This window comes from Pollachius pollachius, assembly GCF_949987615.1.
Source record: "Pollachius pollachius genome assembly, chromosome: 4".
Taxonomy (NCBI): domain Eukaryota; kingdom Metazoa; phylum Chordata; class Actinopteri; order Gadiformes; family Gadidae; genus Pollachius; species Pollachius pollachius.
The window spans coordinates 17,312,642-17,327,850 of NC_136937.1; the positions used below are offsets into that span (position 1 = coordinate 17,312,642).

Below are 15,209 nucleotides of genomic sequence, written 5' to 3' on the forward strand. Positions count from 1 at the left end.
GAAATGTCCTTATTTTTTAAAGAAAAGCACTGTTTCTTTCAGTGAAGATAAAATAAAAGGAATCAGAAAATATACAGTCTAGACATTGTTTATGTGGTAAATGACTATTCCAGCTGGAAACTGCAGATTATTTATGAAATATCAAAATAGGTGTACAGAGGGCCATTTCCACCAACCATCACTTCTGTGTTCTAATGGGACATTGTTTAGATAATCGTGATAAAAGGGAAATTCATCATGAGTAAACCCTTTTGCAATTATGATAGCACAGCTGTAAACTTCTGAATAAAAATGTGAGTTTTCATGGAAAACTCACACTCTCACAAGTTGTCTGGTTGACACCAAACTTTTAGTAGTGTGTATATTAGTGTATAGTATAGTAGTGTATATTAAAAGTAAATAGTACATGAAACTTATTTAATGCCAGCTGGTCTATCCCTCAATGAACTTGTGCATACCAGTATGTATGAATCCTAACGGCTGTATCCAATAACCCAATGTCCACGTTTGTCTGGCGAACATGATCATTATATCCTCCTTACATGAAGAACATAATTAATGACTGTAAAACGTTGAAATAAACGCCCGCAGTCACGGGGGATATTAAAGGGCTGGAGTACGGTTGCATGACGGCCACGTGTGCGGCCTTAACAAAGCTGCGTCTGTGCGGAGCCATAAGACACCCCGTTCCTTCCCCCCAGCACCTTAATCACCCTGTTACGTGATGCGTGAAGCGCTCGCCTGAAACCCTATCATGTCCTCTCTCTCTAAAAGAACCTCTTCGTTTGGCTCTCGCTCTATCGAAAGCTGCACCAGCCCTGGTGCAGCTTTGTGCTCGGTTCGCAGCGGGGGGCAGGAGTTTCAGGTAAGAGTTAATCTCATCCTGGCCTGGTGTCAAGGGACGGTATTAAAAAGGAAGAAGAAGAAAAAGAAGAAGAAGAAGAAGAAGAAGAAGAAGAAGAAGAAGAAGAAGAAGAAGAAGAAGAATGTGTTCTGGGAAACCGGAGTGATCTGGGTTTTGGGGAGATGTTGGAACTTGGCAAGATACAATCATCAGTGTTAGTTAAACCAAACAGAAACTAATCCCACAGAGAGAGGAGGACAGGGGGGGTTTACCTTGAACTCGCTGGGAACCAGCAGCTTGGGTGTGTTGACGCCCACCAAGGCGTCCACACCGCAGAACAGGAAGATGGTTAGGATGATGGCAAAGTCGCTGATTAGCTTCCTGACCTGGGGATCAAAATGTTGGGGTTTTTTTTGTCGTTTCATTGACACAGACCTTTTCATGAACGTACATTTACACTGCCGTCGAGAAACAAAAGCACTGGATGTCGCCTGTGAAGCCCCACTTAACAAGCAACTCGAGAGACACAAAATACCAAAGCCACTAGTTAGGTTGTTTTTCTTCTTTTTTGTAAATGCAGATTCCACAACAGAGCAAAGTAACTCCACCCATAGTCAGGTCGTAAACGACTCCCCTGGAGGGATTTACACAGAACTTGCTTCAAAAAGCTACAGGGCTCAATGCACAGTGACGTCCACCTGGGCTCTTGCGGGCTCCACTCAGACACAACTACTGGAGGAGGATTAAGATCCTGTAGGTGATCAGACGCATGTCCATTATTACAGCAGTAACCAGAGTCAGAAAACTCAACCCTTAATCTTCCAAAACAGGTTTATTGACTTGATCAAAAGAGGAACGCAAAAAATATATATTGACGCATTTACAAGAACCAACACCTGGAAGATCTGATAAGCAAACAGTGTTCAAGCTAAATCTTTATCCTCATCGTGACTCATGTACTCATGAATGCGAAGGCATCCAGCAGGGAGCGGCTTGTTGGGTTCCTCTCACAATGAGGGGATTTCGCAGACGCTTCATCCAAAGTGAGATACAACCATTCATTCACACACCAACGGAGGAGTCAAGGAGCTCGTCAGGAGCACTGGGGCTTGAACTAGCAACCTTTCGGTTACCAGTCAAACCACTCTACCTCCTGAGCTAGTCGCCAGTGGGATGATCAAATAGGTGTTTACGTATTTATGAGGACCAATTCCTGGAAGATCCGATGAGCAAACTTTGTTCAAGCTAAACCTTTCATCTTCCTTGTGACTCATACGCGCCACTCCAAAATGATGCACCACTCCAAAACGTCTACACTCAGCCCTCACCGTGGTGGGGAAGAAGCGGCTGGTCTTGAACTTCTTCAGGCACATGGAGCAGGTGTAGGTCCCGAAGAACAGGATGAAGGACATCAAGGTGATGTCCGGCACGAAGTCGCAGGCGCTGCCCTCCAGCGATCCCCCGAGGCCCAGACACTGCTCCCTGTCCAGGGACGCCCAGCTCACGTTCACCGTCGCGTTCCCCGGCTAGGAACACATTTCATGGTTTTGATAAAAGGGGGAATAGAGCATGCACATCTTCGCAAAGAGTAAAATTTGAAAAGAAAACTGAAAACACGACCTACCATCGGAGTAGTGCTGCCCCAGGAGGTATCATTGCTGTATAGCTCCGTCAAATTACCTGGTCAAAAAATACAATAAGATAATAAATCAAATTAGACAGAGCATTCAGAATTAATATAGGAATATTTAAATATGTCAGTTTTCTTTATCATTAAGCCAAACCACTCGATTACTATTAAAAGTTTATTGAGTGTTTAAAAGGGTGTGATTGGATGTTGACTCTTCCTTGTCTTATTCTCCGGCCTCGTGTCAGTAAACGCCACAAAGCTTGTGACTTAGGGTATGGCTGGACGGGGCCGGCTCAGGGGAAGAAGGGTTGTCTTGGCAAGTGCCGAGGTGTGACTGAGCAAGGCACCTCCCCCTTACCGCTCCCGACGAGCTGGCTGTCACCTTGCAGTGTGCCTGCCAGCCACTGGTTTCTACCTCACATGGCTGACACCGGCATCGGTGTGTGCATGTGTGTCAGAATGTGTGAATGTGTGCATGAATTGTGGAATGGGCATATGTCAGGCAATGGTTTGAGTGGCCACAGTTCAGAAAAACACAATTTAAAGGCCCCCCCATTGACTCATTATAAGGTGAAGTTGAAGTTGCTTTTAAACAGTGACGGGGAGGATGTTGCAATCATAACCTTGTTCTGAGGGAAGGGGCCTGTATTACTTGGTACCTGGAGAGGTAAGGGATACCCTATCCCCCATACCCTATCTGGTATGGGGGAGGGTGGCCTGTGTTACCTTGTATGGGGGGAGGGTGGCCTGTGTTACCTGGTACTGGGGGAGGGTGGCCTGTGTTACCTGGTATTGGGGGAGGGTGGCCTGCATTACCTGGTACGGGGGGGGGAGGGTGGCCTGCATTACCTGGTACGTGGGGGAGAGTGGGCTGCGTTGCCTGGTAGGGTGGGCCTACCTGGTAAGGGGGGTATGCAGCGACAGTCGTACTGCGTGACAAGGTTGCCGTCGAAGCCCGTGTTGATGGGATGGTGGTGGGCGAGCTTCAGCATCTTCTTAAAGGCGTCGTAGATGAAGATGAAGCTGATGAGGGCAGAGAAGCCCTCCTCGGTGAAGCGGGTGAAATACTGCACCAGGAAGCTGGCGTCGGTGGCCACCAGCACCAGGCAGAACACCCCCGACCACAGCCCGATCCACAGCCGGAACTCCAGGTAGTCAAAGCCGTTGGTCCTGCCAGAGGGGAGGAGTCACAGACCATACTGAAAGGGAGGGGGTCGGGACGCCCAGCCCAACTACTGGGTTTAATCTTTAATCCGGACTTAATCCCCCATGTCTGCAGCCCAATGTGTACAGGGCTTGGACATCACGATGACGCCTCCATTTTGGAAGCAGAACGTTGCACTGAGAGTTATTGTGTTGGAAGAAAATGTTTTTGGTCTTTGTTTAGTAAATCATCATGAATTGTATTGTCATTATGGGGAGCTCTGGTGGCGTTTGAGACCAACATAGCGTTTCTCAGGTGAGATTTCGAAAATTCCTATCTCCCGACCTTGGTTTTTTTGCCAAGATGTCTTGTCAATATCAAGTGTTTATCCTTGTGGATGACTGACAAACACACTTCACAGGGCAAATGTTATATTGTTACCAATTTTTTTTTAAGGATTCCGGGCCCGAGCTGCTTTTGGTGGCGTGTGTATGACTCAATCAAACATCATTTGCCGGGGACAGACGAGCGCTTACAGACAACGGGACAAGAAGACCGCTCAGGCGTGCAATGGAAACATGGCTAGTGGGCTTGGCCCTGCCTTTATTCAGAGAGAAATCAGAAGAGAATGAATTATTCATCATGGAACATAACCTGGTCTCGGCTGGCTGTGTGTGCGTGCATATGCTCATGCGTGCGTGCGAAGGCTGGACACAGGATGTTGATTTAGATTAATGCACTCTTTATTCAGAGGCGGTCACAATCTACAACCTGAATTGGGACAAGCGTGCATTTCAGTGCATTTTGGTTTTCTTTCAGGTTGCAATGTGTTAGAGGAAACTATCTTTATCATCTCTCTCTCCAGCTTGTAGTTCCATGTGGGAGCCTGCATGTCATCAAGTGTCACATCGCACGGGAAGTGAATGTAGAAGAAGTGGGGTAGAGGAGGAAACCAATAGACAGGCCTGTAGCCTTTGAACTGCCAGACACTACGATTATGAGCTGCAGAAAACCCACAATATACTAGTTACTATCAACGTTTTCTGACAAAAGTTTTGTTACACTTTACATTGACGCGTTACAGTGTAACTGCACAACTACATACCGTGTAATAAGTAGTGTAACCACAATTAGTTTATAAGCAACATTAGGGAACAGCATGCATCTACATGGTGCGATAAGGGGTTGCAGCAAGGAATAGGCAAAAAAGCCAATTCCACACTACGTTACAGATACGCTGTTAGAGTCAAAACATTACTACATGTTCATTTCCTGTCCTTACAGGTTGTTATTTTTACTTATTTTTGCATATTTTTTATTTACTTTTCTTTATTTACTTTTTCTTGTATTGTTGAGGAACCAAGCCTAAGAATTGTACTCTTGTGTACTTGTACAATAAGATGTAATAAAAATAACTCTGATTCTGATGCAATGCATCTGACATATAATGTATAACGACACGGTCAGATGAACCCAGTTTTAGAGACTGAGCAGAAGGTACAGGAGTTTGCCAATGTTCACAGATGGGGAAGAACTCTCACGTGAGCATTCACTCACTTGCTGAAGTTGAAGAGCAGCCGTTCAAAGACAAGCACAGGCCCAGTGCTGCTGAGGATCGTCAGGGGCTGTCCGGCCAGCAGACAGAACACGGCCCCCGTCAGGGCTGTTCCCAGGAAGCTCTCCAGCACGCCCTGCAACACAGCAGCACTTTGACACGAATTCCTGTTTCACCCAGCCTCAGAACCAAAGCACATACAGTTACACTCCAGGGACAAACTAAAAAGGTAGATTGATGTGAACACAAGTGTAAGAAGTCAGTGTTCTTCCTGATTCTTTTAGCATATCACACACACACACACACACACACACACACACACACACACACACACACACACACACACACACACACACACACACACACACACCAAGCGGGACCCCTGTGGGAACAGGGCTCAGACGCAGGCCTGGCTCTTAACACTCCTTCTAGGTACCAGGGCACATGTTGGTAGACTGAAACTAGTGAAGATAACCCCCACACTGACCCTGCCCCATGCTACATAGGAGTGTTAAGAGCCAGGGCCGCTGCAGGGGCCCTACACAATGTGTAGGGCGAGCGGACACATGAGTAAGCAGTTAGAAGAGGCTGCTGGGTCAGGTCGAGCTGCAGCCATAACAAGCCTTACGAAGGCTCCTGTAATCTGGCTGGCGGGTTATTTAGAGGCCAGCTAATTCCCCCTGACACGGGCTCATGATGCAGAGTGAAGCGGGGACAGAGGGGACGGTTGCTGGCAAGGATGACATGATGAGACAACGCATGCCTCATGGTGTCTGGTGCGTAGAACAAACAGTGTTCCCGTCGTCGACCGAGACCACAACTCCATGACACTAGTGCCCAAAGACAGAACGAGAACAAGGCATGTGGCTGAGGAGGTAGCGGCTTGGCTTGTAACCGGAAGGTTGCTAGTTTGATCCCCGGCTCTTCCTAGCTGAGTGTGTAGGTATTCCTGAGCAAGATGCCTCTAACCCTACCTGCTCCCGACGAGCTGACTGTCGCCTTGCATGGCTGACACCACCGTCGGTGTGTGAATGGCTGTATGAATGCGTGAATCTTAGGCAAAAAAGTGCTTTGAGTGGCCACTGGTTAGAAAACCGCTGTATATATATGCAGTCCATTTACCATTTAACATGCAGAGAGCCCATAATCGACCAGGACCACACCACTATGACACCAGTGCCGAAAGACAGAACCACTGAGGATGAAGAGGGCCGACTGACCTGCATGTTGTCCGTAGCGTCGCCTAGCAACCCGCCAAACGTGATGGCATTGGTGACGGTGCCCAGGTAGATGAACAAAATGGTGGACAGAGTCTGGATGTGCAGTGCATCGTAGAAGTCGCTCGCAAAGAACGGCAGCTTCCGTTTGACGTCCAGGATCAGGCCCCCGCAAAACCTTAAGACAACCATAGAACTTTAGAAAACCCAGCATACACACACCCACGCATAAAACCCAGCACACACACACACACACACACGCAAACACACAACATATATAATATAACACAAGAGCTCTAGTCAGGCATGACTGGTTGGTCTCAGGAGTCAGCTCAGGTGTGATGTTGACAAGCCTACGAGCAACCCTCAGCCTCACACCTGGTCGGGGACTAGAGGCCCCTTGAACGCACAAGAAAGACCTCACGCCATACAGCAGACCCGTCCCCGGGTCCCCGTGTAGTCCTCTTTGAAGGGTCTGGAGCAGGAGGTGCATGAGGAGCAGGAGAAGGGTTGGTTCCTTACCTCCTGGTGCACTGCAGCTCCTCCCCGACCTCGTGCCCACCGCCCCCCCCGGGGCCCATGTCGTGGGGCGTGTCTCCGTTCATCTGGGGCATCTCCACGCCGGCATAGTTGTGCTTCCTGGGAACACAACGCGGACATGCTGGTTATTTGGCATTAGCCTTGAGGGGTTCTGAAAATGACACTGCATGTCATTTTCCCTTCGGGGAAAATGTAATAGGAATTCTGTACAATTTATTTATATAATATATTTATTTATATTTTTTATTATACTTATAATATAATTGTGTTCATGGTCATATAATCCTTCGCAAATATGAGGTGTCAGTAATTTTCGGATTAATAACGTAAACATGCGTCATCATAGTATGATTCATTTTCTAACAAACAGGAAAGTTATGGCGGGAAGAAAATGGAGGAGGGACGTTATTGATCCTTCAGGATTGGCTCCTGGAAAAGTGGGCGTATCCCGAGCAGTGTGTGAGCTATGCTATGACGTCATTGGCTGAATGTTATAGCGGAAAACTTTCTACATAGCAAAGGGTCATCGCCAAAAAATAGATTTTGATAAGTAAATAAAATTAAATGATACAACAAAACACTACAAAATGACGGTGAATGATGAGAGCCCATGGTGGAACTGAGGTGAAAGGTGAAGCCCTGCCTCTTGTCTGCGGAGGGGAGGGACTTGGGCGGCTCTATCCGAATGTCCGGGTCCCACTCCCCGGGCGGTAGGACGATGACCTCATCCAGGAATTCCTCGATGCCGGCCAGCAGGTCCTGCCGGTCCTTGGCCTTGTAGGCGATATCGTGGAACACCTGGCCCCCCAAACACCCGTAGAGGAAAACACCTGAGCAACAGATCATCCCTGACAACCACCCCCCCCCCGCCCCTAACCCCTCTACCTATGACACCACAGCATGGAGCCGGGGCCACAGAGACAAACACCACAACACCAGGCCGCCCTTTGGGGTCGACCTCTCAAAGCGTTATCTCTGTTGCCAAACTGTGCTAGTAAAACCCACACTTCATTAAACTTTAACTGGAGGAAATCCTGGACCAAAACATCAAAGGAAACACTTTGATCCTTTGTCAGGATATGAAGGGGAGAGGTGAGCAGGGAGCTACACGAGTAGGGAGCTGGAGCTAAGGGGAGCAGGAGAGGGCATTGGGGGAGCAGGGAGGAGGGAGGGAGTAGGGGCAGGGGGAGTAGGGAGCAGGGAGCTTGGGGGAGAGGAGAGGCGGAGGGAGGAGGAGGTGTAGGGCGCTGGAGAGAGGAGGGGGCTGGAGGGAGTAGGGAGCTGAAGGTGGGAGGAGGAGAAGGGAACCGCGTGGGAACTCTCCGAGGCCAGCAGCAGCTGGCGTTACGCGGAAAGGGGGAATACAGGCTGTTGGTCAACCTTCCTCGCCCCCGCTGGACAGGAGGGTTCACTAAAGGTGAAGGCTCTTCCTGAACACACACAGACGAGCCACGAGGGAGCACAACGCAACATGTGCGTACACGAGGGTCCACAGAACAGACTGTGAAAGCACAACACATGCCAGCAGAGAGTGGTTGCAGAATGGGGAAATGATATTAACCATGGACAGTATGTGCCAAAATCAGGAAACACAGGTCGGCAACTTTAGATTATAATCAGGACTTTACATCCTCATGAGGAGGAGCCCTCCTGACAGGGTCGTTCCGTCCAACTACAAAAGGAATTCCAAGGATTTTCAATATCTCCATTTCACCACCTGATAACCGTTTGCGTCAAATCAACCACAAAGGTTTTATGACCGACATGCCCTCAACAATGCCTTATCAACTCAACAGGAATGTTATGAAACCTTTTAATGCGTCCATGTTACGAATGTGTCAAAAGTACCGAAAACCTCAGACGGGGCCCTAAAGATTATTTTGTGAGGTAAATAACACCGCCTCACTCCTCTCCAAGGTCCATACCGAGCAGTCACTCAACCCCATATCCACAATCAGAGCAAAGTATTTGAGAATCCCGGGTTACCTCGTCTGACATCAGGGTAGCGATGGCCCGCCCGATCTCATGGTACGACTTGGCCTTCCCCTTCGGCCCAAGGAGAACGAACAGGAACCTGAACACCACCAAGAGGGACAGAACACGAATCAGGGCACCGGACTCACCGACCACGCCGTCTCCACGTGGTGCTAGGGGTCAGGGCGGAGGTTCCTCTGGCTCCTGCCTTACCTGGTTGGCACCGGGACCTCCGTCAGGGTCCCCAGCATGACCGCCTGCTGGAGACGCACGAAGGCTACGAAGGGGGTCTCCAGGAAGTCCACCTCTCCCACCAGCACGTTGGAGGCCTCCGCGTCCCGGGGCAGCTTCTTCATGAACTTGTTCTTTGCCTGGAGACCAGAGCATAGGGAGGGTTAGTAGAGGCTACACCGTCTGGCTGTAATATTGTATAACTTACTACTATAATAGCAGGCCTGTCGCACCAGTTACTCATGTGCGCATGTGCCTAGCACACACACGCATGAACATACATGGAAACATGCGCACACACACACACACACACACACACGCACACACACACACACGCACACACACGTCAAGACAAAGGCAGCGACACATACACTGAGCGCAGACACACACACACACACACACCAAGACAAAATGCAGCGACACACTCGCCGAGCTTTACGGCGCCGCCATCGACACACAAATTGCGATAGAATAAGGGAAGAGACAATTTCTCACCTCGACAAGCAACGGCGGGTCGTTAATTTTGTCAAATAAAAACCGTTAAATTCAAACATCGCACCGACCGGCATATCAACACAGAAGTCACGTGATTCTTAAAAGAGACAGTGTCCCTATAACACAGAACGAAAACATGTAAATGAAACAGTATGGTGAATTACATCTATAGAGTCCACCACAAGACTACACTTTGTTGCTCAAATGTAGTATTACTCTCCTCCTTGAGCCTCCCGAAATGCCTGTACACTTTGTTGCTCAAACGTAATATTACTTTTTCCTCCTTGATCCTCCCAAAATTTCTTGCGATATTGATATATCCCCCCTCCCCCCTGTGGACTGTTTTAGTTGTTTCATTTTTGTTATGTTTTGTGTGTATGCTATGTGTGACTGTAGGCTACTGCTGCCTGTCTTGGCCAGGACACTGGAAGAGATGTTTAATCTCAATGATGATTATTATTTGCAACTAACCAATAGTAGTTGCCTTGCATTTTAAAATGTCAATGCACTTTCAACCCTGAATAACAGTAAAAGCTATTTAATAATTGATTTGCATGCATAGGTTACTACACTTTCCATTGAGCAATTACCCCTGTTACCATAAATCGACAAATTTTATAATCAAATGCTCACACACTAGCTGCTTTCAGACACACGTGTAAGTCCTGATATTCTCCTGATGGGCCAAATGTGTGAAAAACATATCCTTACATCTGTACCCTGAAAATCTCCCGAACAATACTACCCCTGAGGTAGTATTTTCTCTGTAGGAAAAGTAAATTACCTTATATGTGAATGAGGAGTAGAAAGTCTGTATTTCTCACACCACTTCAGTGGGCTTTTTGTTGACGCTTCGGTATGTCATTGAGTGGCCCCCTAAATGATAATCAGCCTGTGGCCTTTTGTTCGCTGAATGGTTAAAAAATATTTAAATGTTGGCACTGCTTTTAAGAGTCCTTTGTGGTGAACGAATATTATAAGTTGTAAAATGATAGGCAAAATGCTATTATATTATGCGCTCAGAAACCTGTTACATTATCGACTGGGGTTTCCACATTTTTGCTATGGGTTTAATTACAACGAGAGGTTGAGTGTGCGCAATGCTCATGCAAAAACTCTAGTAATATTAATAAGGCAATAAACAAGCCCCTGGCGTTGATGTTAGAAACATCGTTTCGGAGAGCAGCAGTGGGACCTTGGCGATAGAGGTAATCACTGGAGATACGCTTATCCCGTTTCCTCCCTGTGTTTACCCAGCAGGGAGAGTGTGATGGATCTTATCTTTAGGGGTGCGGCTTTCCAGCGCCGTCACCGGCTACCAACTCATGTATACACACTCAGAAGTTGACCTCTGCACAGCTCTGGCCTTGTGCATGAGCTCTGAGCCCCGGCCGCGCAGACTCAGCGTGACGGGGGTGATGACGACCGCGCCGGGGGGAGACTGACTTTGTGGAACTGCAAAAAAAACATGGAGGAAAAAAAAGACAAGCATACCTGGTCCCGCTCAGCCTTCTCGGAGAAGTCACTGAGGCTGCTTGAGGTGGCGTTGCGATGGGTGGTGGTGGGACTACCTGCGGTGGTTGAGGAAATAGAACAGTACAGTCACCACGGATACTGGAGGTTACAGGGGGAGAGCGGCCTTAGAATGGTATCAGGATATTCCAGGGTCGTTTGCGGTAACAATATTCTTGACGATATGAACAAACAGTGACTGTGCTTTGCGATGAGGTCAGACTTCTTGTAGTCAGAGACTTCCACAGAACTGAAAGCATTGCTCAGGCGTTCAGCCAAGGTCATATCGATCTGACACGATACAGGCTGGGCCATGCAAACGCATAAACAAGATTATCACAAGTTTTGTCCTTCATAAATTTATACCAGAATCATCTGGATTGATGTGATATGGCAAAGCCAGAGAAGCGACCAAACATCTTCCAGGGGCTTACTTAGGATGAAAGGTCATCTAATGTGATGCAAGGAAGCTTTTCACTTCAGACCTGTGATGTAGACAGAGCATCACCTGGATCCTTTGCAAGACAACACACGCAAAAGTGCCCAAATGTTTTTTGGGAGAAAAGAGAGAAGTAAAAACTGTGGCAACGAGAAAGCTTTTCCTTATATTTAGTAGTAGTACAGTACTTTTAGTTGTCTCATGTTCTATAGCATCGATTTCAGCTAAGCTCAAACCTAAAACAGCAGATTCTCTTACGCTTCGACAACCTCCTTAAAACATTATAGTAGTAATATTAAAAAGGCATTGTTATCATTCCATAATAATTAATAGGAATTAAGATTTAATAATTATTAAAATTATTTCTACTACTATAATAATTTGTATTATTATCATTATTACAAAGGCTCCTTTTGGTTTGCATTTGTGGCTATACTACATCCAGAGGAGGGGGTCCCGACTTACAGACGTATCCCATGCTAGACCTCCTGAAGGCCCCATCGCATGGTTCCTCACAAGGCCCGGGGGACTCAAGAGTACTGCGGGCTTCCACACAGAAGTTCAACGACAACGGGGGAAAGGAGGGGCAGGCACCAAGCAAGAGAGGACATTAGCACAGAAAAAGAAGAAGAGAATAGAGGAAGTGTTTAAAAACAAAGCAGTCAGAAGTTGTTAGTACCCATGTTTAAAGATAGATAAGAAATCATGAGATAGATAGAAAAAGAAGACTAAGAAAATGTAAACTGTTGATGAAAGTTTGTAGTGTTAGATTTAATACCTTGAGCTATTTCTACTAAACAAAACTGCTAAAATCAATCTTGATTGTCAAGTTAAATGGTGGAATGTATTTAAATGGTGGTCGTTTTCTGTCCCACATCTCGTCAGAGTAAAGAGCAAGATAAGGCTATGTGTTCAAATTACCGTTCTCCTGGTTGGAAAACAGCCGACTAGCGCTGGAAACCGTTTTGCCGATGTCAGCGAGAGAGCGGAGGTTTGACTTCTTGGTCTGGTGTCGGTGTTTCCGTAGCAACGTGTACATGATCTTCTCCTTCAGGTCTGGCTTCAGCTGGTCGCCATCGGTGATAATTTCTGTCGGATGGAGAAAGATGGAAAAAAAGAAAACATCAAAACTTGACAAAAATGTATAATTTTGTCAGATATCAGACCCTTCTCTCTGAAACAACTTAGAGTGGATTTCTCTTAAATTACATGTCACTACCAAGCAAGGAGGGCATTACAGCTAGACTATAGACACTGGGGATCAAACCACCACTGACCCCAGCTGGGACTCACCCACGATCTGGGGCAGCGTGGAGGCCTCCAGGTCCAGCAGTATGGTGCCTGTCTCAATGCAGGTCTTCAGCTCCATCAGGCTGTGCAGGGACAGCGTCGCCACGTGGGGCTTGCTCCAGCGCTCGCCCCCCTCCTCCACCTTCTCCTCAAACTTGATCCACCTGGATGGGGGAGGACACAGGGGTGATTATAATACTAACTGGACGAAGAGGCCCCAGAGATAGCCATCTTTGATTTTTATAAGGTGAAGCTGCTTCATTTTGTGAACCTTCTGAACTTGTCAAAGTTTTATCTTGACCACAGATAACCGTCTATGATCTTTATCATGTGAAGATGATGCAGTTTACATTTACATTAAGGGCATTTAGCAGACGCTTTTATTTAAAGCGACTTACTTGAAGTAGATTTGTCAGAACATGTGATGCGTCACACAAATTGACACATTTCATTTGGTCAACCTTATGAAATAGTCAAAGTTTTATTTTGACCATGGCCTAATCTGAATGGCTGCTATATCATTGACTCCTCCACACAGGGAAACGCTCTGAAGATTTACCCAGCAAAAAGGGAAGTGAAAAAAAGGGTTCACGGATTTGCCATGTTGTGAATTGGTCAGTGCTGAAAAGGAAGTTAATGGGGCTACTAGGACAGAATATCCAGGAAAAAACTAATCTTAAGGCTTTAGATTGAGGCATTTTCCCGAGCCCAGACACTTTTTAGGTACTCTCAGACCACACGGAGATAAGCTAATCTCTCAGCCTACATTGGGCTGCATGTTTGCGGCCCAATCTGCGGCCCAGTCTGCGGCTATCACTTCCGCTAAAAGATTTTTTTCCTACCAAACAAATTAATCTTAAGATAAAAAAAACCTTTCCTTTCCTCATGGACAACGGGTTTCATTTAAATCACGAACTCCCATGCAGAACACGTCACATGCTACACATAGCACAGGTTCGAGATAAGACGGCGGTAGTCAGGCACGATGAGGGGAGAGCCAAGGCCGTCCGGCGCTTCCTTTATAAATGTCACCACTACAAAGGGCCCATTCTCCCGGGCCTGGGGATGGGGTTTCCTCTGGCTGGGTCCAGTGTCCCTCGACTCTATTCCACAGGCCACTGACCAGCACCATGTGAGGAGGGGGCCGGACCAGCGAGGGTCTGGTTTACCTGATGGTAAGAGGCTTCGCTTACCTTCCCTCCATAAGGGAGGGACACCGAAACCTCAGAGGACCATGTCATTAATGCTATGCATGTAGTAGGTTTGAAATACACACAGCCATATGCATGTCAATCTATTTCCGTTTTTAAATTGCGAGTAAAACTAAGAAATCCAGCCCAGGTGCATGAATTAAAAGTTGACTTATAAATGGAATTCCAGTTTGGTGATCTCAATGTAACTGTGTGATCCAGTGCAGACAGACACACTCATTCTAAGATATCTAAATCAATAACAACATGTGCTGATGTCAGCGCTTTAAACCAAGGGATCATCTCCAGTGACGGAGGGGCATCCTTATTGCATTTTGCATCACAGTGGGCCCATTGTGGAGTGCTTGTGCGTCAGTGAGTGCGTGTGTGCGTGCGTGTGTGAGAGGGGGGCACACACCTAGCTTGGCGGGCTCACCTGGCGGTCTCCTTCCACTCCAGCTCCTGCCCATCCACGGCCAGGAGCTCGTCCAGCTCGGTGAAGAGCTGCGGGGGCAGGGGCCCTTCGTCCTCCTCGCCCAGAATGAACCGGATCCTCTCGGCCGGGGTGACTGGGGAGGGAGGGTGGGGGTATGAGGCATAGATGGAGGATATCAGCAAGCTCAAAGGATAACCCTTTAAAATAAAGGTACATCAATGAACTGTCCATTATCTTTAGTTAATGAAGTAATAAGTATTATTATATAGCATTAGTATAACATGGAGCATGGCTAACCTTTAAATAATGTTTAAATGAATACCTTAGTTAGCATTAACCCCATTACCTAAGATAACCGGAACACCATTAGTAAATGATTACTAGACCATATGTTAACTGTTAATTAACTAAGTTAATGCTTGTTAATACTTAAGCTAAATTAACTAACGTGAATGAATGGTTCATTAATGTACCTTAATTGAAGAGTGTAACCGTTTAAAGTTCTGGACAATGCACAGAGCGAGGACAGCATGCTTCTGTGGGAATCTCAATCAAGTCTTTCACCTCAAGTCCAGAGCAGAACATGGTGGTCTGGGATTAAATGTGGGTTCAAGTGTTGCTGAAACAGTGTGCCCACTATAATTAAGAAATGTATATCTTCTACTCCCAAAAATCTTCAGGCAGCGATATTTAATATCCACAAGGCTACTGG

The 15,209-nt window shown here is 46.9% G+C and overlaps 1 protein-coding gene across 2 annotated transcripts in view; it reads right to left on the bottom strand.

Annotated features, from left to right (window-relative positions):
* The window catches only part of LOC307075008 (electrogenic sodium bicarbonate cotransporter 1-like), a 30,806-nt gene that overhangs the window by 5,854 nt on the left and 9,743 nt on the right, over window positions 1-15,209 (bottom strand). For both annotated transcript variants that reach the window (XM_079735481.1, XM_079735480.1), the window contains exons 4-17: window positions 14,498-14,630; window positions 12,875-13,035; window positions 12,503-12,670; window positions 11,125-11,201; window positions 9,118-9,275; window positions 8,917-9,004; window positions 7,574-7,728; window positions 6,913-7,029; window positions 6,394-6,568; window positions 5,176-5,309; window positions 3,373-3,644; window positions 2,469-2,524; window positions 2,173-2,370; window positions 1,117-1,230 (exon numbers count right to left, since the gene is read on the bottom strand). In XM_079735481.1, the coding sequence (XP_079591607.1) occupies window positions 1,117-1,230; window positions 2,173-2,370; window positions 2,469-2,524; window positions 3,373-3,644; window positions 5,176-5,309; window positions 6,394-6,568; window positions 6,913-7,029; window positions 7,574-7,728; window positions 8,917-9,004; window positions 9,118-9,275; window positions 11,125-11,201; window positions 12,503-12,670; window positions 12,875-13,035; window positions 14,498-14,630 (2,006 nt within the window). The remainder of the gene's footprint in view (window positions 1-1,116; window positions 1,231-2,172; window positions 2,371-2,468; window positions 2,525-3,372; window positions 3,645-5,175; window positions 5,310-6,393; window positions 6,569-6,912; window positions 7,030-7,573; window positions 7,729-8,916; window positions 9,005-9,117; window positions 9,276-11,124; window positions 11,202-12,502; window positions 12,671-12,874; window positions 13,036-14,497; window positions 14,631-15,209) is intronic.